This window comes from Branchiostoma belcheri, unplaced genomic scaffold, assembly GCF_001625305.1.
Source record: "Branchiostoma belcheri isolate BF01 breed outbred unplaced genomic scaffold, Haploidv18h27 scaffold51, whole genome shotgun sequence".
Taxonomy (NCBI): Eukaryota; Metazoa; Chordata; class Leptocardii; order Amphioxiformes; family Branchiostomatidae; genus Branchiostoma; species Branchiostoma belcheri.
Window position 1 is genome coordinate 2375115 of NW_017804143.1, and position 25713 is coordinate 2400827.

The 25713-nt window shown below is 40.1% G+C and overlaps 2 protein-coding genes across 3 annotated transcripts; both read left to right on the forward strand.

Moving 5' to 3' along the window:
- The first annotated feature begins 2356 nt into the window (after positions 1–2356).
- LOC109480549 (septin-7-like) lies at positions 2357–15733 on the forward strand. Of its 2 annotated transcripts, none has more exons than XM_019782771.1 (14): positions 2357–2451; positions 7278–7279; positions 7615–7717; positions 9532–9641; positions 10249–10349; positions 10735–10869; positions 11465–11582; positions 11937–12029; positions 12460–12556; positions 12916–12967; positions 13212–13334; positions 14213–14372; positions 14852–15000; positions 15580–15733. In XM_019782771.1, the coding sequence occupies exons 1-14, from the start codon at positions 2394–2396 to the stop codon at positions 15623–15625; spliced, it is 1347 nt and encodes a 448-aa protein (XP_019638330.1). In that variant the 5' UTR covers positions 2357–2393; the 3' UTR covers positions 15626–15733. The 2 variants fall into 2 exon arrangements, with proteins under 2 accessions (XP_019638330.1, XP_019638331.1); XM_019782772.1 differs by having other exon boundaries at positions 14237–14372.
- Positions 15734–18852: 3119 nt separating this feature from the next.
- On the forward strand, positions 18853–25710 carry LOC109480459 (periodic tryptophan protein 1 homolog; the record flags this gene model as incomplete). The annotated part of the gene is made up of 12 exons (XM_019782650.1): positions 18853–19023; positions 20120–20273; positions 20654–20742; positions 21140–21245; positions 21504–21611; positions 22734–22852; positions 23168–23244; positions 23581–23677; positions 23849–23910; positions 24242–24353; positions 24674–24764; positions 25628–25710. Coding segments are annotated over exons 1-12 (1167 nt in total), but the record flags the coding sequence as incomplete, so codon positions are not given.
- Positions 25711–25713: the final 3 nt, after the last annotated feature.

A 25713-nucleotide genomic window follows, 5' to 3' on the forward strand; every position in this document is an offset into this window, starting at 1 on the left:
TTACCCTTCTTCTCACTGAGACTGGCTTACAGCCACCACACATCGTTTTTTTTTTTAAACATCCATGCTACTGGAACCTTCTGGCAACAAATTTGTATTTATTGCAAGGATTTTCAGTAGGGAGTAGGGAGAAGGTTGATTATGTCTCTGTTACTGTGTAAGGGGTAGGAGGTTCAATCACAAGTTACTAAACCACCTTAGTGAGGATTAAACCTCCTTACTTTTGCATCTGAAAGAATTTGCTTTCCCAGCTGCTCCACCCAATCATGTTTACCCTGACTTGTGCATCACAATGTTATCCCAATCATGTTTACCCTGACTTGTGCATCACAATGTTATCAAGCTTTACATACGATACTACATACGCATATGCTGCAAATATGCCTTTTTTGCCATATATAATCCAAATATTTATTGTTCAAGACAAAAAGCCTGTTAAGTAGAATAAATTATAAAGCCATCATAATGAAGTGTATAATTTTGTAGATTATCTTCTTCAAATTGAAGTTTGATTACGAGCCTGTTATTTTGGCTTGCTCTTCATTGCACTCACTTTTATTGAATGTGAATATTTTGCAAATCAGTAGATTTCTATGATAGAATTATTATAGGTCAAAGGCTATAAGACTTATGTTATTTATTGGGTAAGTGTTTGATGCCATGCAGCATTTACTGAGGGGGGCATTGGTAGGCAGGTTGCTGTTTTTTTCTTACTGTGACAATCCAAGATATTCACAATTGAATATCCAAGACTGAAGAAATGACTGTAGTATTAGAATCTATACTGTTCACCATTTTGGACTTAAATCTGCGACCACAAGATCTCCACGTAATCCATTGACCTTTTCCATTCAAAAACCCTTAAAGAGTGCCAAAAACGTGTAGTCCAAAATTTGGGTAGTATTTGTGCAATTGTTGGGTGTATGTTAACGTTATATCATTGAATGGACAATCTAAAATTACTGAAAAGAGGAGAAATGAAGAGTGCCAAAATTACTTTGTGGCCATTGTCAAGAACATGTTTAAGGGAAATAGTTTGTAAATCGTAAATGTATGTGAACTATATTGTCTTTGTACATGATTGCCAAACTTTTTGAAATGCACACTATTGTGGTTAATGTTCAAATGGGCCAAAGGCACCCAGAAGTTTATCTCTCTATTGTGCTATAAAAGTCTGTGCAAAGTCTGTATAGCTGGGCTTTCTCGTAGTCTAATATTTCAATGTAAGGCAACATCTTGAAACTTCGTAGTGCTGGGCATGAACATGATATAATGTTAACGGGTTAACGTTAGTGTATATAAGATTTTATTGGTATGATAGCAAAGTTAAGTAAATTTTTCGTATATAAAATTGCTGTATGCTTCAGCATTGTAATGTCAAGCAATTAAAAGATTTAGGTAACATAGAACAACCTTTATGCCATTGGTAATGTTAAAAATTAGCAACTTAAAATGTCAGAAAAGGAGAAGTAACTTCTAATTGCAAATGATTTAAAGTTGCTGCTTTGTCAGTTTTAGATGTTTGCAATCTAAAAGGATATCGTCAATGTAAAATTTCCATACCTGTGATACAGGTTTTTCAGCTATGAAAGGTAACTATACAATACAATAATGCAAGACCAATGCAATATAATGATCAATATGGCAACTGTGGTTTGAAAATATTTATTTCACGTAAAAGTTATATGTAATGTCACTGAGTGTTCATGTTTTGCTTGTTTCATTAAAAGAATGAATTGTAATGCAGCTTTGTATATTCTGTACTTTTTTGTTTTATCATTATGGGCCACCAAGTTCATAATAGGTTGTAACACTGGGCTAATCTCCAAGCTGAGATCTTTGGATGCTGCAGTACAGTATCATATTGGCAAGACAGCATCCTTTTTGATGATATACTGAGCATGGAATATTCGAACGTTGGAGAGATAGAACCCAGTGCGTTTCTTTTCTTCTGTTTCGAAACCTCTTGTAAATCGTTGTAAATCTTTCTTTCGGCTTTCTTTGACAGGATTTTTAGATGAGAGGAAGGAAACATAGTAAGCTTGACTTTTTGAACAGTTGCTTTTGATGGTCTTTGGCAAACTTCGGAGGGTGCTGAAATTGTTTTGGCAAGCCTCAAGGATATCCTTGGTTTTGGTGCTAGGCCTTTTTCAAGAGTTTTCAACCTCAAGTTCTCAACGAACAGACGGTAAGGTATGAAATCTGACTTTCTCGCTCTTTCATACTGAACATATATCGACAGAAAACAATGTAGATTAAACTTTCAGCGCTCGTTTTCTTAAACTTTTCTTCAAACTTTCTTGGGAAAAGTCCTTGAACGTCCTTGAAGGATGAACCCGTCCGAGGAGCCGGAGTCGCGGGGCATCCTGGGAAGCGGAAGTCGGGTTCGGCGCATGCGCACGATGAGAGGCAGCGGCGCCCAAACCGTTCGTGATCTGCGGAACAACATGGGTAAGTTCTGCCTTCTAAATCATCTTCTAAACCTTCTAACTCTCTCCCAGGGACCCCCACACCTCGCACGTCCCCTAAAGAACCCGTGTGCGGCCGCTGTCCGTCGGTTTGCGGGCGTTTGGCGGGGCAGGAACGTTAGGGGCCCGCGGGGTGCAGCTAGCGGCTGGACGTTACGTTACAAGGCGGGGCTAGCGCTAATGACAGGCCAGGACCACATCCCGTCTGTGGAAATTATCTGTAACTCTGGCAGCCCTGCTCACAAACACGGGCACAGACTGTCGAATAATTATCTACCACCTACAGGCCTGTCATACAGCCGCGGTGATCTGACATTTCATTTTGCAGCAAGACGATATAAATATATATATTCAAACCCCACTCGACTGACTGAAAAAGGCTAAGGGACTGTACGATATTTACCGGGGGGGGAGGGCTGGTGCAAAATGGTCCGGTAAAATTTTTTTTCAATGGCCCTTCCCCCCGGCTCAAAATTTTTTTCGATGGCCCTCCCCCACCCCAAAAATTTTTTCGATGGCCCTCCCCCACCCCAAAAAATTTTTCGATGGCCCTCCCCCCATTTTTCGATGTCTCTTTATCCCTCCGTAAATTCCCGAATTAAGTACGCATCCCGATTAAAGGTACGCGCCCCCTGATGGGGGCTGATGGGAGACAAATATTCCCGTCTGGAATGTAAAAACTCGAATAAAGTACGCACCCCTTCTACGCACGGCCGGTACCTCTGGTCTTAAAGACAGTTCATCGTTCCAAACAAATTTAAAATTGCAGCTTTAAAATTGTTAAAAACTAGATTTATGCTGTGTACTGCGTGATTGTATGGTAAGGTAGCGGGAAACGTTCCATGTTCGGGCTTGTTTTCACCGCCGGCCGCAGCCGACTTGCAAGACGTCACCACCGCATCGAAAGGTAAGGCAAGTGCGGCGAAACGTACAGCTTTGGATCCCGGAGAGTGTTGGTGATCAAACAAGCAATGGTCAATAAAGATTTGTGAAAAAAGACCGTATTTCAATATTGACTTCATCGGTAGCGGGGGGTAGTTGAATGTTGATGTACAAGTACGTAGCTTTGTTGTTATTTTTTTACTATACGAAATGCACCGAACACTTAAAATAGCGCCCGCCCGATCAACCCATGGAGAGCAATTAATAAACGATCATCGAGGCGGAGAACTGGGCGGAGTATTCATGCTACTGTAGAGGTGCTGCCTTAAAATTTGCAACCCGTTACACTTCTAAGGAATAAACACGTGTGTTAATTATTTTGTACTCCGTAAAACTTATAAGTACATTCTGTTCAGAGGAAAGATGATTTCCTTCCCGGGGCCCAGGTTCTGGAAAGCTGTCCTCAGCGCTGCCACGGCCCTCTTTATTCTTCAGCTGTAGGTGCACTTTGCCTGTCGGCGCGCTCAGCACCCCACCCACCGGCCTTTCATCAAGGACTACATTTTAAGATAACTCCGCCCATATCATTGTAGCTTGCCGAACAGTCGGGTGGGAGAGTACATCTAGCTGGCATTTTCACGTCGTACTGCACTGGCTGGTATAGTCCACTACAAAGTAATTTCCCATGGCGTTTATCAAGATTTAAAAAGATTTGTGATACGAAATGAAACATGGATAACAATATCTGTCAACTGAACCTTTGAAACGGCATGGGGTAAAATCTTTGTCGAAGATTTCTGAGTTAAACTCAAGCCGGAAGTGCATTAGAACTGACCATCAGTCGAGGCACAACTGTTATTTTATCACGTTACGTTATGTTTACGACGATCAAAAACTTCACGGCTTGCGGACCATTTCAAATATTACCGCTCATAAACCCTCTTACAATTTTATATGTACTTACGGGGGGTTATATTTTCGGCCGGAGTTCCACTGAGATCGGCGTCGGCTGGCTGGGGACGGCCGGTCGGCATGACGGAGCGCCGGGCGTCATTGCTAGTGACCAACATTTTCTTACCGTGGGTGACTTGACTTCTTTTTTACCACAACTTGGTGTAAATATCGACGATAGTCAGAGGAATTATGTTCATATATTGAAGTTCAACTTTATTTCCACTCGTCAATATTCTTATCTAAACATGCTATGGACGATCGATGTTGTTCCAAGTTCCCCGTGCCGGTGTTCCACTATATATATTCCTGGGTCGTCCACGGATTTGTCGGGGGAAAACCTCAAATAAACCTCAAAAACCTCGCACCCCGACTTTGGCGACGGCCCGAGACACTTTTGGGATTTGGAAAAGTTTTAAAAGTGCGTACTATATTTCGAATTTACGGCGTATTTCTTGTAATTCGGTACTACGCGACGCCATATTTTGGAAAACTTTTTCAGTGGCCCTCCCCCCCAAGGCTGTTTTTTTTCGATGGCCCTCCCCCGGTTAAGATATTTTTTCGATGGCCCTCCCCCCAGGCCAAAAAAGTTTTCAATGGCCCTCCCCTCCAGTGCACCAGCCCTCCCCCCCGGTAAATATCGTACAGTCCCTAACGTCACTCGAACAGAATTTTGTTTGTGTTTGTTCGGCAGTTTGAGGTGTGAAGTTGAAGTTTTGGAACTTTCATAATATTTTTCATGTCATTTTTGATTGACATAAACAATCTCAAACTTGCCAAAGCAAATCAGTTAGTATGGCCGTCTGCAATTAAATTTACTTTTATCTAGGATAATTTGTTTGTAAACTGTTACCAATCTGGTATAATTATTGACTAAATATTTGTTGGACAATCGAACTTGAGAGTAATTGACTACAATTGGCACTAGCCCAGGTTTTTGTTGTGGCCTTTGTTTGCTAACTAAAGCAATTACATGAGTAATATTCACTCTGGCCACTGAGTAGGATTTCTGATTTTTGTTAAATGATACGTGTGGCAGATGGTCAATTATACAGAAGTGGAGGTAAATGTAATGTTCAACAGCCTGCTCGTATAAATCACATGAGCAAAGGTTAAAAATACTGCATGTTTAATTTTTCATGGTGTAGGATTTGCTTTCATGTGAACAGTAGCTGTAGTTGGCATGAACCAGATATAATTTGCTGAATATCAAAGTGCATCAATATCAAAACGTTGTGACTGTGACAGTGTAAAGATAAAATAAAAGCAAGGTAAATATATGGAAAAGTTCCTATGATGTATACAAGTATAAAGTAGTTGACTAATTTGCCTATGATTGATGTAAACAAACACAGTGATTGCTACTAGTATTGGTCTCCACGGAAACTGCTATACTGGCATTAAGCACTTTATAAATTGTCAAAACTCAGGTTTCAAATAAAATAAAACTAAGGGAATAATCAGTTTATCAGGATTTGAATAACTCTTTTGGAATGGACAGTATAAAATTGTTGTAGACTAAAAAACAACCAAACTTGTAGCCCCGTATATAAGTTATATTGAGTCTTCTGTCAGGAAAATTTACATTTTAAGGGGACAATATGAAAAGCAACACAACTCAAGGTTTAATCTTGTATGTAACTTCCGTGTGAGATCTGTCGATACGCGGTAACTTCAGTGTGAGATCTAAAGCTTTCTGTTTACCGAAGATGAAGTCTCGTGAGGGGAAACAAGTGTAAAGTTAGGTTGCCAGAACGAAAACAGAAGGTAAACGTTACATTCCGATGTGTCAAATTAAGGTGAGGAAGTCAAGCTTTGGTTTCTTCCTTTCGTGCCAGCTACCAACTCTGTCTCAACATGGACCCCTGCAATGATTTGTAGCTAGGATTAAAGTCGTTCAAACATGCTTCGCTTTCAGTACACACCACGTTGACAGAAATGAGGAAAAATGTGGTTTCACATACAGCGTACAGCACACTGCCCCTTCGCAGGCATTGTTTAGCCACTAAAGCCGAAGGGAAACAATACAACCTCTACGTATTTTCCCTTGCAGTAAAGTTCAGATTGTTTTCTTCCCGAGGAGTCACCACAAGGCTTGACCTGAGTAGAAATTCCTGGGGTGCCTGGCACATATTCCGGTCTTGTTGTAAAAGCAAACAAAGTGCTTGATTGAAGACAAATCTCCTGGCTGAGGGTGTTTCCTATGCAGAGATGTAGAACAGTCCTAGGATTAGGAAGCATACATGTACAAATGTACTTCAGTTATGAAATGAACTGTAGTGATTGCTACTGGAAACTTTCGCATTCAGTTTCGTTACCAATAAATTGTGAAAGCAGAAATAAAACTTAATTTTTCTAATCACAGGCAACTTTTACATATATATTTTACACCACTGTCCAGTCCCTGAGCATTCCTTCCCTGATATTTTCAGACCAAGAGTCACGTGCAGCTATATACATTTTCTTGTGGTGTTCATCAATGATATGTTGGTTGGAGTGAATGTTTGGTAAACCCTGTCAGGTCGTGTGTCTTACACTAACCAGTCATCTGTAGAGCCTGTCTGCCTGGTGTATCTAATCTGGCCTAGATAGTGCTGTGTGGAGATGATGGCAGATGTGTGCAGAGGGATTAGCCCCAGGTAGACATTCCCCTGTTCCCTGTAGCCTCCACCAGGCCTTTCTACCGTAATACGGATCATAGAATTTGGCAAAAAAGAGAATCAAATGGGCCAAGGGAGTCCCGCCGCGGGGAGGTAGTTTCTTTCCCTCCCAGTCAAACCTTCAAGGCGGCCAAACTCCCCCGGCAAATATTCTCCTATATATAGCCAGCGTAGTTAGTCTGGTAGAGACTATGTTCCCTGTGTGTAAATGATGTGGAAGAACCGAACTCACAAATACTTTCTCTTCACTTCTGGGGACATCTGGAACCCTGCCATCCATCCTGTATCATGGACAATGACGTACTTCCTATCACAGCCGTAAGTTGTGAATCAGCTCTGTTTGATCTGAAGTTGTTTCTGTCTTGATTGTAGCTCGTGCTGTAATAATAAACTTGCCACTTCAGAGAATGACCATTGTAGTTCTACATGTAAATTGATGCATGCAACTTGCGATTGAGTTTAGGAGTAAATACTGTCCTACTGAGGGCTATTCACAAATACTTATTCACAATTAAGTGTATAATTATGTGTCATTTATTTCATGGATATCAAAGTCGACTTACATTTTGTATCTTTACGTGTATAATTGATACAAGTGTTACACTAATGTTGAAGTTGCATTTTCGACCATTCTTTCGTTATTACTTCTACAGCATACAAAGGCTCTAGAGGGGTATGTGGGCTTTGCCAACCTGCCCAACCAGGTCTACAGGAAGGCTGTGAAGAGGGGTTTTGAGTTTACTCTTATGGTAGTAGGTAAGTAAAATATATAATATCTGACCTTTAGGATTTTTGAATTACTGTTCAGGGCTCGAAATACCCAGTGGCGCACTGGCGCGGCGCCACCTGATTTTGCTTGGCGCCACTTATTCCTAAACTCAGGTGGCGCAGCGCGCCACCTATAATTTGCGTGGATCAAGCCGCTAATCGCATGGATCGGGCCCCATTGTCGGCACAATCTTGTGAATTGTCGATGAATTGTCGATCTCGCCATGACGCCACAAAGAAAACGTTCTCATTGGTAGAAAATCAGACACCTCGCTGGCGTTTCACAACACAATTTTCATGTAAACAACTCCGACTGTCCTTGTTTACATGCAAAGCGCGCCGATACAAAATCCTGCCGGCCGCCCGACCGACCGCATGCGACGCTAAGTTTTCGGCGGCTCGGCGGAAAAATAATCCATCCCCAGAAGAAATTTTACGCATGAAAATAACAACTACAACTTGTTTTCGTCGTTATATGAGTTTCTGAGGCCGTAAAATGTTAAAACGGTTGAAATTTGTCGGAAAAAACAGCTCGAAAGACAGAATGAAAATGGCCGACGCTGCTTCCAACAATGTGGTCAAAGGTGAAGATAGCATCCAAGCGTCCAAGATACATGTACTAGTATTACACGCATGAAAAAAATTTTTCGGCAACGACAGAAATAAAAATTCACTCGTATTTTTAAAAGGTTAATTTGTAAACATTACCGTGAAATTTTCCGAATTTATTGGTTTCTAGTGTCAGAATATAATGTTGTTTCTATGAATGTGCGGTTGGATGCTGTGGGGGCTTTTACAATTGGGAGAATCAGATATTAAGAGCATGCTTTCTTTCTTTCTTACTTTCTTTATTGAGTGTCTCTAAATTTTTTTTAGTATGAGTTTATAGACATAATCACATTTTTATTTGTTCAGCTGTGTCAATATGTGATTTGTTTGGGAAATATGATTGGGTTAAAAAGTTTGGTATATATTAATTATGTCCGTAACACCTTAGGAATACTTGCTCCAAGTTCCAGGTAATAAGTACATGTACAATTTGTATCATGTATTTTTCACTTGTTGAACTTGTGGAAGCACCGTTGGCCCCCGGTTAGGGGTCATCCGGGGAACCTATGCCCAATTTTCTTTTTAAATCAAGGGAGCAAATACCATTTTTTATTAGATTTTGAAGATTTGTCCGGGGGGTATGTTTATTCCGGGGGGTATGTTTATTTGGCAGATGAGAGTAACATTATCCTTGCGACAAACGAAGAACATGGCGCACGTAACACCACCCGCATAAGTGTGCCGCCATGTAGAGGCGTGGCATTCCCACGGCGGCAGCCCTGTGATGAAGTGATGTAAAGGTGGCATTCTTTATTAAAACATTGTTGTTTGAGAGCTTTTGTGTTCTTTACATTACTTTATTTTATAACATAAAACTTAAGTAGTTAACTAGAAGAAAACGTAATAGATATAAGTAGCAGATTTGAAGAAAATGATAACTTGGAAGTGTTGCCACTTGAATACTGATGGCGCCACCTGGCTTTTGACTCAGGTGGCAACATGCGCCACCTGGCTGAAAAAAGTATTTCGAGCCCTGACTGTTATATAGAACCAAAAGATAACCTTTATAGCATGAAGAAATATTATTAACACTTCTGGAGTAAATGATAATGTACAAAATTAATACAAAAACGATAAATTTGTTACTAACTACGTGATCTAGAATATTATGTAACTTGGAAGTCTTGAAATCCAGACTGTATTTGTTTTTTTTGAAGCTTTACGTGTAACTAGTAAAACAATTTTTCTTGCAGGTGAATCTGGTCTGGGTAAGTCTACCCTAGTGAATTCCCTCTTCATGACTGACCTGTATTCCCCGTCTGAGTACCCCGGCCCCTCACAACGCATCACCAAAACTGTCAAGGTAACACCAAAGAGTTTCCTCTGATAATTTTATTTTATTTCACAATTTTAGATTATCTTTGTCAAGTTATGATTTTGGTGCCATCTGCATGTCAATTAGAAGGCTATTTATGCATCTGGATGTCATATACACATGTACAGAGATATCACAGATCATGTTTGTATGTGTAAGGGTATATGTCTATGGATTTATTATGGCTATATGTTGATTGGTTCATTAGCATTTTAATCGTATAGCCTATATCTTGTTGTAGTTTGTCTAGCCCTTACATCTTTCCTCATGACCTTAATTACGATTTGAGTATTTTGTGAGTAAACAAAGACCAAGCAAATGAAGTACTAGTAATGTATGTTGGTGAAGGTTAGACATCCAGGTAATAAGATACGCCAAAAACAGTTGCTAGGACTCAAGCAACTGGATATGATTTTGGAAACGGTCATTTCCAAAATCATATCCAGTTTCTTGAGGACCTGTTTTTTGCCGTACTAAATGTAATGTTGAAATAAGCTCTACACCAAGACCCAGACTCTGTCTTGCTAGCAGTAGAGGTTGTAGAAGTTGAACCAGTTTTGACCTTGATGTATTTTAATTTGTTGTTATGCCCAAGGTTGAAACATCTCGGGTGCTGGTTAAAGAAGGAGGTGTCCAGCTACAGTTGACTATTGTGGACACACCAGGGTTCGGAGATGCCGTGGACAACAGTAACTGGTGAGAAATGCACACATGAATAGTAGGACCATAACACCTAACTGTAAAGAATGTCCATAGGACTTCTTATGGGTTCTGTTCTGTATTGTTTTATTTCTTATGACATGAAATTTTACATGGTGGGAGCTAGCATAAAATTGTTATACCATGCATTTGTGAATATAATAGGAAAATTGTGAATATGCTTATTATGTTTTTCGTTGTTTGTACTTGCACATACGTATACAGCATATATGTCTGTGAATACAATTTACATCAGCCAAGAATGAGTCCTTCTGACAGTAAATGCATGTTTTAGGAGGAAGAGGTTTGTTACGCCGAAGGGCAGTTATACCGGCTATACAGATACAGAGCTAACAGATGGTTGTTCTTACCTACGATGTAGTTGGAAGCCCATCACAGACCACATTGAGCAGAGGTTTGAGGACTACCTGAACTCAGAGTCTCGCGTGAACCGCCGAACAATGCCGGACAACAGGGTCCACGCCTGCCTGTACTTCATAGGGCCAACTGGGCACGGGTAAGCTTTGTTACAAAGGATATAGGATAAAGTGTCAGGGTAAACTTTTGTCCCAACATAAAAGGGAAATGTTCTCATCTAGAGCTTTCAACCAGTCACTCTGGTCTTCCTCAGTTGTGTTGGAACAAAATTTTTACATTGAAACATGTACCAGCCAACACAGTTGAACTTTCATGATATGGTAAAGATGATAGTCCAATAGCCTTTTTGAGGCCGTAGATGTAGTGTGTTGTTAATCCACCTTGTCTAGGGCACGGTATTGGAAGGCAGAGCCGTTCCCTCTCCTTCTACTGCTTTTTTCCTCCTCAACAGGAGTCAGGTACCCAATTTACACCTGGTTGAAGTGAGGAAAGTTGTGTGAAGTGCCTTTCCCAAGGACACAGTGTCTAGCCAGGCATTCCAGAGATTGAACCTTCTCGATCTCGTGTCTGCTAACGTAGCCACTTGGCCTTTCAATTTGGTTCATAGAAATGCACATTTTTAATATGGATGTCAAAGGAATCACAAGATCCAAATGAGAAAGGTTTGAATGACACTTTTGACCCATGGCATTCCCGTGAACGTGACATGGTTGTCTTCTCTATTGTTGCTGTAGGTTGAAGCCTCTTGATATAGAATTCATGAAAAGATTACACGACAAGGTCAACATCATTCCTCTCATTGCCAAAGCCGACACAATGACCCCAGAGGAGTGCACACAGTTCAAGAAAAAGGTGAGAACTTCAATTCTTCTTCAGGAGTTTTAATCGTCTATTTTTAACTTTCAAGACAGACCTCGAAACTGAGAATACCATACTGTAGTTACTTACTGTGAATTGTTATAAGTCTGCAGTTAACAAGGATTCATTTTTGTGGTAGGAGGTAATCACCATGTTGAACTTCAAGTTTGCGGTTGAAATAATACTGCAGCAAGCCAGCGCATGTTTACAGTTTTCTGTGTGCTCTAACTGTGGAAACAATGAGCATGAAGCCACTATGACCATTTCACTATTTACAGTATACAATAGGCTGCATTTATGTCTGTTGTTGTGTCAATAACAAGTGCTTGTATCTTCCTTCCTGTGCAGATTTTACAGGAAATCAAGGAAAACAAGATTCAGATCTACGAGTTTCCAGAAGGAGAGGATGAAGAGGACAACAAACTCAACAAGAAACTCAGGGTATGGCTTGTTCAATAGCATGACTAGATAAATGATGCTTCTAGCAGCCTTTCCATGCAAGTGATTGTCATGAAACCATGGTAGTGGTAGGCAAAAAGTGGGTGTCATTTGCTTACCTATAAGTATAATTTGCAAATGCCTTCAAATAATTTGTATGTTCATGATGTAAACGACAACAGCAAAGGCTTGTATTGCTCAGCCCCCACAGTGAGAGATTTTGTAGCACAGGCTTGGAGGTTAGATTCTTCTGGTGGAGTTTTTCTTTTATCATCCTAAAGTGAGGACTGGGAGAGTTAGTGTTTCTTATCTTGTTGTTTTTCATCTCAAGAATGATTGTCCACTGCGAAGATTAAAACTGTATTCAGATTGAGAAGAACTGAAGAGTTTTAGTGCTTGTTATGTGATGCTGACTGTGTTTCCTTGGCAACAGGAGAGGATTCCCTTTGCGGTTGTCGGCAGCAACACGCTTCTGGAGATCAACGGGAGGAAAGTGCGCGGACGACAGTACCCATGGGGCGTCGCCGAAGGTAACGGTTCTTGTTTATTTGTTTGAACCATTGTTCAATCAGTCATCATCACCATCATCATCAATTCATGAAATATTCAAATCAGCCAGCTAGCCACTTTTCATGGAGGTCATAATATAAGGGATATAAGGGCATCGCAGAAGGTAAGGTTTCTCTGGACCAGACGAAAAGCCGTACCATTGTTTGAAGTTCTGTAGGTAAGCATAGCATGTGTAAAGTAAGGACACAGTGGCTTTTACACATTCAAGATAATACCTTGTTATACATGTATTTGTGTGATACATGTAAAAAGTTCTGTTAGGTTTTGTTTGCTCATGTTATAAGGAAAGAGAAATTGACTTCTGTTGCTGTGATTTCAGTGGAGAACATGGACCATTGTGACTTCATCACACTGAGGAACATGTTGATCAGGTAGGGAAAAAGTATCCTTACAACAGCTGAAATATTATTAGAAAAGTGTTCCCAAACAATGTTCCCAGATGTAGGCTGTACCTATGACATGTCCTGATTTTATATACAGGTTAAAACTATGGCCTTTGTCATATGAAAATTGATATTTTTTTCATTGCAACTTTCAAACAATACAATGCACAATGGTGCTACACTCAAGCAAAATGCCTTTGTACTGACCTTGGTGATTTTGCCTGTGTTCCAGGACCCACATGCAGGACTTGAAAGACGTAACGAATAACGTTCACTACGAGAACTACCGCTGTCAGAAGCTAGCTGGCATTACGGCAACCAACGGTACAGAGAAGGGCAAACCAGCCGGTGGCAAGTATGTACCCTTACTGCTTCTACCTACTAACAAACCAGCTTCTCTACATGTTCTTGTAAACTAGAATGGATAATTATGATATGGTATCCTGGTGTAATGCGGGTCTGTTGGCAGACAGTTTGGTTAATGTTCAGATATAGTTTTCTTATCTTGTGGTGTGTTAACTTACTGATAGCAGCGTGGTGCATTGAGGCACGTGTTACATGGTGAAGCATCTACTGTTCAACAAAGTACAGTATTGGTGTTGCATTTACCCTAAGCTGTGAGCTATTCTTTTTTTAAGTGTTTTTTTTTTCATGTGGTGAATCTTGTTCTTAGTTTGAATTCGTCAAAGCTTGCTAATTGGAATCCACTTTGGTTTTTCCTGTGAGATTTGATTTTTTTTCTGTGTGGTGTAGGGTCTTATTATGAATCAGTTCACATCTGATGTTGAGCACAGTCTAAGCTTGCTAATAGGAATTTGGTTTTTCCATTACAACTCGGACTCAGACATTTTCTGACAGAAGTGTTTCTGTGGGGTGTTGGTTCTTATTATGAATCAGTTTGCCTGTTAATTGGAATCCACTGCTTTTTCCTGTACCACTCTGAGACTCGTTTCCCTGTGGTGTTGGTTCTTGAGTGTGCTGTGGGTTGCCTGGTCCTGTGTGTTGAAGACAGTTGCTGTGCTGTGGTGGTGGTGGTGAGTGTGTACACCGCTGGACATGAGAGAGAGTTGCCAGTGTTTTACTTTACCATGTACATGTACATGTTAGTTCTTGAGTGTGCCGTGGGGTTGAAGACAGTTGCTGTCCTGTGGTGGTGGTGGTGGTGAGTGTGTACTGGATAGACTTGCCAGTGTTTTACTGTAGCATGTGCATGTTTTGGTCCTGAAACCTCAGCCCCTCCCGTCCGTCTGCCTCCAGAAACCCTCTGGCCCAGATGGAGGAGGAGAAGAGGGAACACGTGGCCAAGATGAAGAAGATGGAGATGGAGATGGAACAGGTGTTCGAGATGAAGGTCAAGGAGAAACGACAGAAACTCAAGGACTCAGAAGCAGACGTAAGATTTTATTTTCACCTTTAACTTAAGTGTACAGTTAAGGGAACAAAAAATAGTCAAGGTTATCAACCAAGGATTGAAGTGTTCAAAAACTTGTATCGTAGAGTGGAACTTGCAGCCACTAAGTACAGTAACGGCATCATCAATAGATAGCTTTAAACATTGCCATACATTTGCTGTAATTTGTCTATTTTGAAAAACTGTCAAAATTTTTATTCTTTGTTGACAAACGGCTTCTCAAGGTAGTTTTGAAGCATCTGGATACATTGAGTCTCTCCAAGTCGTACAGAATATGTAGTATGCTACCAGTATTCTTGTTAAAGAAGCTAACATTATAGTGTTTGTGCATTAATTTGAGAATTATCAAATTGTTCAGTACGACTTTTCCTTTTGTCAAATGTGTGAAAACAAGCTTACTCCTACAGTTGTGAATTCAAGTATTGGATACTAACATCAGAGTTATTCCTCCGTCCCCACAGCTTCAGCGTCGGCACGAGCAGATGAAGAAGAAGCTGGAGCAGGAGTACAAGGAGCTGGACGAGAAGCGGAGTCTGTTTGAGAAGGAGAAACTGTCCTTCGAGGAGAGCCAGCGCCAACTCGAGGAGCAGCGGAAAATGGACGCTACCAAGTAAGTACTGCTCAATGTGTTGCACATGTTTTAATTGGTAAATTCATCTAAAATTGTCATTGGTATACGTCGGTGAAGATTAGACATCCAGGTAACAATTAACACACAAAGAAAAAAACAGTTACTCATTACAAGCAACTGGATATGATTTTCCAAAATCATATCTAGTTGCTTGAGTAACTGTTTTCTTGCCGTGTCATTGGTATAATATGTTAATCTTTGTTATTTTATATGTGTTCTTGTATACCTTATAAGTTATATGTATAAGGATATCTATCTATCTATGGAGATATTACGACTATAACTTTGTTAGTTCTTCAACGATTGTAACTTGTATATTTGTATAAACAAAAGCCCAAACAAACAATCTGGGTTGAACTTCTTAGCTAGTAGCCTACTCAACCAAAGGATTTTATCTGCCAGCTCCTTCCTGCATTGATGACAGATAGAATCACTTTTGGTTTTGTAGCTAAGAACCTTACATTTATTGATGTACATATGTAAAATAGTTTCCCAACTATATGAGACTATAAGAGGGTGTACAATGTCATGTTAATGGTATTCTTTTTTTTCTCCCAGATCGCTTGACAACAAGAAGAAGAAGGAGAAGAAATCGCTCTTCTAAGTGTTACAAGAATTCCAGCAGCACCAACTATAGCTTATAGCCGGGCAGAAAGCTTCCCGTGCCAGCCTACATTATATATGATATAGAGTACCGGGGATGCTCTCAAAAGCCTTCCCTACAGGGCTCGAAATACTTACCTCTGCATACCTGCACTGGTGCAAAGTTACCTGCACTGATCATACCTGCACAGGTATACAAATGCAGGTAACATGCAAAATTACCTGCACCAAACAAGTTTTACCTGCACCACTCATTTTCTTTGCCTTTAAAAAGAATCCATCAAAAAATACGTTGAAAAATACCAGCTGTATTCTAGCATGTTATTCTGAAAAATACAAGGTGTTTTTGAGCCACTTATGATCCTTTGTCACTCAACTGTAGCTGGCTGTTTTTATGAAAAGCCTGTAATGGTTACCGGTAGGTGCAGGTAGACAACAGAAATACCTGCACAGCTCCAATTTTACCTGTACTAACCTGCATATACCCAGTACATGGACCAGTGCAGGTTAGGTGCAGGTAGACATCAGAAATACCTGCATAGCTCCAATTTTACCTGTACTAACCTGCATATACCCAGTACATGGACCAGTGCAGGTTAGGTACAGATAGACATCAGAAATACCTGCACAGATCCAGTTTTACCTACACTAACCTGCATATACCCAGTACATGGACTGGTGCAGGTAGACGTCAAAATACGTGCACAGCTCCAATTTTACCTGCACTAAGGTGCATATGCAGGTGGTATTTCAAGCCCTGTCCTGTTTTAAGTAGAGCTACACCTGGGTTAAGGGGAAGCATTTCCACACGGCTAAGGGTTCTGCCAACAGTATTGATAGTCTATTTTTTAACAAAGTTGTTTTCGGGGGAATCGGGAAGATGGGGTTAGGAAGGAGATGGACAAGTTGTGAAATACGAAAAAGTGAATATTTTTTTCATCTTGCAGAAAAATTGGTCAGTAAGGTGCTCAACATTTCATTTCAGGTCTTTTTAGGATAGATGAACCCATGGCATCCAAACTAGCTTATTATATATATTCTGCATTAGATTTACTTAGGATTGGGTCTTGGGGTTGCAGTAACAGCACTTTATACTAGTTAAAGTTTTACTTGAAATGACATGTTGGAAATCACAGAAAGAGTCAGAAGAGTTGATACATGCCCTGAAAAAATATGGATGAAGCAATTTTTTTTCAACAAATGTAAGAAGTTAGTCTTCTGTTGTTCTAGCAATGGTCTGAAGATTGTATTACTTTAGTTAGCGCTCAGTGAATGGGATTTCCTGCTCTGTATACTACAAAATGCACTCTGTATTTTATTGATGTAAACATATTACGGGATTCTTGATTTTTTTATCACGTGAAGTACTATAACACACGATATTTAAAAGTGTTAACTAACAGCATTGTTTGCACCAGTGGAATTCTAGTCCAGCTGAAATGTTCTTACCAGCAGTTGTTGTGGGCATTGGCTTTCGAAAGATTGTAAAAAAAAAAAAAAAACTATAATCTCTGTAAGTCGCCAATTCTCTGAAGTTCTACAAAGCATATTCACTAAGTGTTAATGGTCTGGCTACGTAGGGTTAGGCTTACATACACACTTGCAGCTACTGGTGTTCTTACTATATACTATAGAGCAATACTGAACTACATGTAAAGTCATCTTGTTTTGTTGTGGTTTTTTTTACAACTGATGTGAAGTGATACCAATACTGGTGTTATGAGGCTACATTTGTTTCTTTATGTTAGACTACTCTAAACTACAAACCTGTGCTTGTAAATCCCACCGTATTAAACCTTTGTTTTTTGTACACTGTAAGTACATACTGGACAAGCAAATGAAGTTAAGCACATCACATGAACCCCAAGTGGTAAGATAACTTTGCTCTCGTTGAATGCAAGGTACACATATGAAGAGAAATATACTGTATTATAGATGCTTCCAATTAATCAAACATAGCAGAAATCAGAATGCTGTCCTCCAGTTGCCAGAAAAAACTTCTGCTGACTCATCAGTTCTCGATGCCATTCAGAAATTAAACCAATGCAAGATGTTCTATCCACAATTTTTCCTGTCGTCTTCCAGAAATGAAGTTACTTTTGTATATGTGATAGATGTTATGAAAGGGATGGGCTCTGACATCCAATACTGTGCCCTAGATACATTTTTAGATTACAACACATGGCCGCTATGGTCTCAAAAAGGCTATGGAACTTTTGATTTGTGTGAATGGCTTTGCAACAATCACATCCTGATTAGTTTGTTGAAGAAATAATCACCTAAAAGTTAGCAGTCAACATTTATTAAAAGGTGCTACATGTCGTGTCAATTTGAAAAGTTATTCTGGCTTGCTAAACGTGTTTGCCAAACCCTGCATTCACTATAACAATGCTACTGGTGCCGTGTTGAATTTGCAGCTACCTGCACTGTGTTTCTGTTGAAAGGAAGGAGAAAACAATGTTATAATCTTTACTTTGACGTAAAACAGATGAGGTAGTATTTTATACTCCTGCATTCCTTACCTGCCAATTGCAAGCTTTGAAAATTCCTCTATTTTATGTGTGCTTGTCATTATTAGATCCATAATTATTGTGAAATGGAATGTACCATATAGCCAGCTTGTCAGGAAATCTTTTCTGAGACGCATTTTATTCCTTGTCATGAAGCTTTTTTTTATTTTGGAAACAATTTTTCTTATTCATAGTTCCCTCAATGCTCACACTCATTATCACTATTTATTTTGCATGGTGTATTTATGCTGTACTCTTCATGTATTATACTCAAATCATGGCTGTTCAAAGTTGTTTTTTTGTAACTGTGATTGTATCATGCACTCGAAGTAGTCTGCCATGACTTTTGTCTCTGTCTTTTTTTTTACTTTACCTTTCTCTTAAGTTGCAGTACTAGTAGTGTCTTGAAGTAATTTGTAATCCACAGTCAAATGCCATTCTACTTTGGTTGGAATGGCATTTTTGGTAGAATGAAATCATTCAAATCTTCTTCAACCTTATACATGTACAAGAGCTTCCTATTTCGAGGTTTTAATGTGAAGCATGTCCGATTTTTTTTTTTACAAAAGGGCCATTAAAAAGGAGTTTGATCACTGAACTGTTACCACTTCTTGTTTACTGGTCGTCAAAATACCCTCAGTGTTGCAGTAATCAATTCATCCGCAAGATGTCGCCACTGAGTGGTCAAACTCGAGTTATGCAACTTAGGTGCGAGACCGTGGGTAGGCGATTGCGTCGTCTGTCCACGTGAGAGAGGCGTACACACGTGCAAATTTACGGATTTTTACCCTATAAACACCTGAGATCGGGACTGACAGAGATGAGCAGCAGTATAGTGACTTGTCTGGCCTGGGTGCCCAGGGGTGTGGCCAAAGCTGTACCGGATAAGGTGAGCTGACAGCAGTTTCTCTTAGCCCCCCTCCCCCACGTGCTAGTTCTGCACTGAGTGCAGTCCACACGCCTACATACCACACGATAGTAAACGTTCGGTACCTTCACCATTATAGTGATTTGTGTTATAGTAATTTGTGTCGTACGATGGCTAAGAAAAGATGTCACGATGTTCCGAGTAACTGAAATTCACAAGGTGCTAATTATCTCTAGTCTAGATATGTGAACTTGCTATCATAACCAGAAACTGATAGCGTCCATTTTCATGTTATCTACGGGTAGAAAGTTTTATCTCAGCAGTTACCAAGACAGAAGCAACACTACGACATAGTCAACACAATATATGACAGTGGATTGGATCATACAGCTAAGAAGCCATGTTAACAAACAAACAAAAACTCTAGTTCTGTACTAGTAGATGCCAGGCTCTTCCTACCTGGCTAAATTATACACAGGCCATCCCCCAGTTAGGCCCTGAGAACTGAGAGGGCTATGGTAAAATGGTGGGAATGTTGGGCCTGGAGCTGAGGAGCTAGTTAGTATATTGGCCTTGGGAACAGACTGGCACCTATGTAGGGGGTTAAATTTACAGGCGCTTACCAATTGACCCGGCCGATGGGTCTAGACCTTTTCGGCCGAGCGGTTAGAGTGCCTGCCTGTGGACTGGTGCCCAGGTTTGGTCGTGGGTTCGAATCCCGGCCCGGGACCAGTGGGTTTTTATCTGTTTCCACTCGCTCCTCCTGTTTCTTACACCTAGCCTAATATGATAAGAGACAGAAGAGACAGATTTTTGTAGGCACTGCACTGGAATATAAGGTAAATGCTTCTAAACACTGACCCATCCTGGTCGTGATTACGAATTACGCAAAATTTTTGCCCCCAATTACGAATTTAAGTAAGTATTTACAAATTACATTAAAGCCTCAGAGCTGATTATGACTTTACGATGTGCAGTGAATGTTCTATTACGAATTACGTTGATTTTTTTGGAGACTGCCTATGGATTACGAAGACTAAACAGGCCTTACGAAAAAGGGCATGCAGGCCCTTAAGTTTTATAATACAGTGTTGTCTTACCTAACTTGTCTCCCCAGGTCCAGGTAGATAAGGAGGAGTTACAGCGTCTGATTAAGGAGACGTCCAACAACCTGAAGGAACTGGAGGAGGATGTTGAGATGGAGGGCGGGGCAGCAGGAGAGGAGGATGGAGATGACCTCGCAGAATTTGACTTGGACAAATACGATGACGGTGAGTCAGTGTTCTAGCCAGTATATACATGTAGTACCGGTAGAGAGGATTTATTCCTCAACTAACCGACATCTCGAACACACAGTCGTCCCTCAGTAAGACATCTGGAGCAGCATACTAGTACTAGTAGTTCCCGTTTAGAACTTTTATTCAGCCTGTCACAAGGCCAGTTTCGCCTGTGTGGCTTCTTCAAGTGTTCAGAGGACACAAGTATGCAAAGTTATGTCTTAAACTTATGATTTTAGGTATGGAGATAAGTTTTATAATGACAGGTATTTAACACCTGTTCTATAGAATGGAAAAATTAAACTTTGTGATACTTGGGTGTTTTGCAAGTTGTTTCATTTCTTTCTGCTGAAATATGTTGTTGTTATGTTTAGATCCTACAGGCAGCCTGGTAGGAAACCTGGCCAGTCTGACTGTCTACGCCAGTAATGAGGACGACCCCTACATCACTGTAAAGGATGATGTGAGTCAACATAATATTAGTGTTTTTTTGGATAAGTAACGTTACATATTTTGTATATTCCAACTTCTAGGTAGATCAGCACAGTGGTTGTCTTGCTTAAGCTTGTGAAGACTATGGATGGTTTGAAATGTAGTTTGCCACATTTTTGCCCAAATCTCCACCAAATTCTTAGCTTGGATGCCAATTATTGTACACCAGGGCTCCCATACTCCCTCCCAAAAAATGTTACTAGTAGTACTAGTACTAGGCAGCGAGTACGGGGGCCCCAGTATACAAAAAGGATACTCTGAGAAGGATCCTTTTACTGTTTTGTGTAGGTGCCTAAATGATCTTTGCACATACAAATGTATGTCTTCTCACTTTTTAAACCCTGTACACCATTCTGTATCACTATCAGGAAGAGGTAGAAGAAGAGGAAAGAGAAGCGTTCACCATCAGACCGACAGACAACCTGGTGATCGTGGGGAGGGCAGAGGAGGACTGCAGCATCCTGGAGGTTTACAGTCAGTAACGAGACATATACTTTTTCTATGCATGATGTGAACACAGCTTAGCAGGTTTTTTAATGGACACTGTCAATAGTGCTGAGGTGGTGGTGGTAAATCAACAAATGACACATTGCACAGAACTTCATGTAATGTATAATATGCTAACAAACTGCTAATAAAATTTAGATAATAATCAGGAGGATCAGTCATACAATCCAATTATAGTTGTAAATCCTTGGATTACACATGAATACCATTTTCTAATGTTTCTAGTTTACAACGAGGAAGAGAAGGTTCAGTACTGTCACCACGACCTCATCCTTCCTGCCTTCCCATTGGCTCTGGAGTGGATCAACTTTGACCCAGGGGAGGACAAACCAGGTACATGGCTCTCATTATGGGTTCACCACACCACGAAGTGGTGTGGTGAAACCATATTGCTTTTTCTGATGTTTCTTCTTCTTCTTCTCCTCCTTCTCCTTCTCCTGCCATTTTTTAAATGGATTCAGCTTCTTCATTTTAGGGCCTAAGGTCCTGAAATTTGGTATGGAGGTACAGTGGGCAAATACCCCTAGGCGTTTTTTAAATTATTGTGATACAGGCTTTTAGAATGGTTTTATTTGAGTTTTTTGGCTGTGTTATAGCAAATGTATTACTGTGTTAGTTTGCCTTGTTTACCACGTTTGGGCATGAGTCATCCCAATGGAATGCAGGGCATCAACCAATAGGCATGCAGCTTTCCTCTATACTTCTTGCTGATTGGCTGTTGGGATTTAACTTGATTAACACCTGCACAGAAGCATTTCCATACTGACAGTATGTCTGTATTCAAGTGTTTTGGTAGGTATTTCAAGCTTTCCTGCTCCAGCATTGGAATGCCGGGCATGGACGTTTTTTTTTATTTTGAAAATCAACAGTTTGCATTATGCAATTAAAAATCCTAACCAATAAAGTAGGGAATAGCTATCCAACTGTTGTTTTAGTTGTATTTTACTTCATATTATAGTTATATCAATGTAAATCATTGTTTTCCCTTGTGTTTCTCATTCTTTCCCTGCCATGTGGTAAAATGTGGTGAACCCATCGCTGTATTTGCTCCAAAGCAAATATTGGCCTTTCTAGTTGATACTTCAAACTTCTACCTTTGTATGATTTTCACTTTTTTCCTTAGCCTGGTGATATTTTTCAAGAAATGTGTATGAATCTTTGATTGTGAGAAAGTGACTATGAGAAAGTGAGTCATCATGAGAAAGTTAAAGTGATAGTTAGAAGGTGAAAGTGTGAGAAAGTGAAAGTGACTATGAAAGAGTGAAAGTGATTGTCTGGAAGTGCATGAAAGTGAAAGTGAATGTGAAAAAGTGAAAGTGATTATGAGAAAGTGAAAGTGATTGTGAAAAAGTGATTGTGTGAAAGCAAAAGTGATTGTGAGCAAAGGAAAGTGATTGTGAGAGAGGGAAAGTGGTTATTAGAAGACAACACCTATTGTCCGTTGTTGCACCACAGGTAACCTCGTGGTGGTGGGCAGCGTGACTCCAGGTATCGACATCTGGGACCTGGATGTGGTGGATAGTCTGGAACCAGTCGTCACATTAGGATCACACAAGAAAAAGCCTAGCAAAAAGGTAACAGGACACACTAAGTACCTGAAAACTTGTCACTTCTTTATATTCATGGATGATCACTGTGATACATGAATTATATTTGTAAGGCTGTAAGCAATGACTGCAGGAATTTAGCTACCCTGTAAAATACATCTATTCAGCATTTCAATGACATACATGTATGATTCCAAATCTATTCAGTTTAAATGTTAAGTAAGATATTGAAAACTTGATGGTTTAGCACATTTGGTAACAGCTAATGATACATGATGTTGTATTGAAACGGCACAAAATGTGTGTGTTTACAGTCAGAGGTTATGTTTCTTTTTCTAACAGAAGAAGAAGGCTTCAGCTGCACCCAGAGTTGGTCACACAGATGCAGTCCTAGACCTGTCCTGGAACAGACTAGTTAGGTAAGGCTGGCCTCATCAAGAATTATCAAAATGGTTTGATGATCAGTTTTTTCTGTATCTGTATAGCCGGTATAACTGCCTTTCGGCGTAACACACCAGCTTCGCAGGCACGTAGCTAGCTACATTACACCGAACGACTTGTTACACCTAACCCTTGAACATCTAACTCTAAACATTCTTTAAAGCTACATGTATGTAGTGATATATTGTACTGTTAATTCTAACATTACCGGACCGGGTAAACAATTATTGTCAGAATATTATTCTCGATCACAGAATGATAAGGATGCAGAGATACATTGTGTTTGTCACATGTCTTTTTTCTTTTCTCTACAGGAATATTTTAGCCAGTGCATCTGCAGATCGCACTGTTGCATTGTGGGATCTGTCCCAGGGAAAACCTGTTACCACACTATCACAGCATAAAGACAAGGTGAGGAAAATGTAATCAACAAAATCTGACCCAAGTCCGGAACCTTACACATACATGTATTTATAATGTGTAATGAAATTAACATACTGCTTTCTTTGAAGATAGAAGTATCCTTTTTGCTTGTATTGAGCATCAGAAATTTCAATGGCAATGTCTTGAAATGTTTTCCAGGTTCAGACGTTGGAGTGGCACCCATTTGAGGCGCAGTCACTTCTGTCTGGGGGATTCGACAAGTATGTATCATATCAATCTATCACCAACATTGTAAATCAATATAGGCCTGTATACCCTCTGTTTCTATAGCCTTTCAGCCAAACAATTATGAAAACACTTCAGTAGGAGGCTAGTCCACTGGTAGTGATGTGGTCAACTCTTTTTACTCTTTCTCTCAACTGTTGAGCAAGCAGAATGTACCATTTTAAAAATTTTTGTGTGACTGTTAGGATCAGACCAGGGACTTTTATCAAGGAAGGCAAGCTCTCTATGGTATGTACAAGATATGCAGCTATCTTCAGTACCGTACAACGCTTGAGTTTGTTGTAACATGACTTCTGTTTCACACAGACATGCCGTCCTGTACGACTGTCGGAGTCCAGGAGACACACACAAGTCCTGGGCTCTGAGTGGGGAGGTGGAGAGAGTCACGTGGAACCACTTCTCCCCCTTCCACTTCCTGGTAGGTGACAAAACTCTGAAGTATACGGTGTATTGTGTGCATCTACGTGTACTAGTACTAGTCAAAAATATCAAATAATGTCAATGGTTACTACAGTAGACAAGTTAGCCCAAATGCCTTACAGTGTTACCGGTAGTGCTATTTGACTCGGTGAATGTGACTGTACTATTAGTTTACTTACAATGCATGAAATCACTTTTTTAAACTTTAGAATAATGTGTATTCTTGTCAAGTGCTACATGTAAATTGTATCAGTCACATCACATACAAGCCGAAAACAAACAACACATGTACAAGACACTTCTATCTCTTTCTTTCAGGCGAGCACGGAGGATGGTTTTGTTTATAACATTGACATCAGAACAGACAAGCCTGTTTTCACACTAAGCGCCCATCCACAGGCAGTTACAGGTTTGTAGTAGGTATTAATAGTTACTGACTGGAGATGGATATTTGTCAATCAATCTACCAAATGAATGTGGCTTTGGTAAAAACAATAACATGCTTACTAAGGCCATGTTGATTTGATTATATGGATGACATCCGCGCGCGCATGAATTTTCGGCCGTTTCCAAAAAAAAAGTTTTCAACCATACTGTAAATCGTACAAAACAGTTGCAAAATGAGCAAAAAAAATTAATAAAAACTATACCAATGTCGTAGAATGCCAAAATCAAACGAAAAAAGACGAAATTGTAAAGAAATGAACTTGAAGACTAGATTATTTGCCAAACCATATTCTGTGCCATTTGCTCAACCCTCATGACCACGTAGATTTCATAATGAAATAAAACTTTTTTTTTTGCAAAACTTTTTTTTTATTCGCACGCGCGCATCAGTTTTGGGGCTCCCGGAGGATGTCATCCATATAATCAAATCAACATGGCCTAATGGCTCTATACAAAATGTACTTGGAAGCGTCATCTTAAGCATTGCTGGCACTGAATAAAGAAAGCATGATGCCATAATGCTTCAAATGCAGCAGAAATTTCTCAGCAACTGAATTCTGCAGTATTTTCTTTATAACCATATATAACCATCATGATTATTTGTGATCAACAATATGTATTAAGAGTGGACTGATCCTCGACTAATCTGCATTGCAATCAGTGAGATTGCAAGTGAGATACATGTACATGTATCTGGAGCCACATGGTTCCCATTTAGAGCCAAGACAATGTGGATTCTGTACAGGTTTAGGCTCAAATTATCTACAGTGTAATGCGCCATGTAGTGCTCATTTTTAAGCGGTAGTACCTCCTGCATGTTTCCAGGCCTGTCCCTGAGCAGTGCTGTCCCAGGCTGTCTGGTGACGACCTCCAGCGACAAAACAACGAAAGTTTGGGACATCCAGGACAAA

What these genes read in the sequence shown, in the direction of transcription:
- LOC109480549 (XM_019782771.1), top strand. Translation starts at nt 2,394, where the DNA reads ATGCGCACGATGAGAGGCAGCGGCGCCCAAACCGTTCGTGATCTGCGG. An exon ending in GTTTACTCTTATGGTAGTAG is followed by an intron (nt 7,718 to 9,531) that starts GTAAGTAAAATA and finishes TTTTTCTTGCAG; the next exon opens with GTGAATCTGGTCTGGGTAAG. An exon ending in TCAAGGACTCAGAAGCAGAC is followed by an intron (nt 14,373 to 14,851) that starts GTAAGATTTTAT and finishes CCGTCCCCACAG; the next exon opens with CTTCAGCGTCGGCACGAGCA.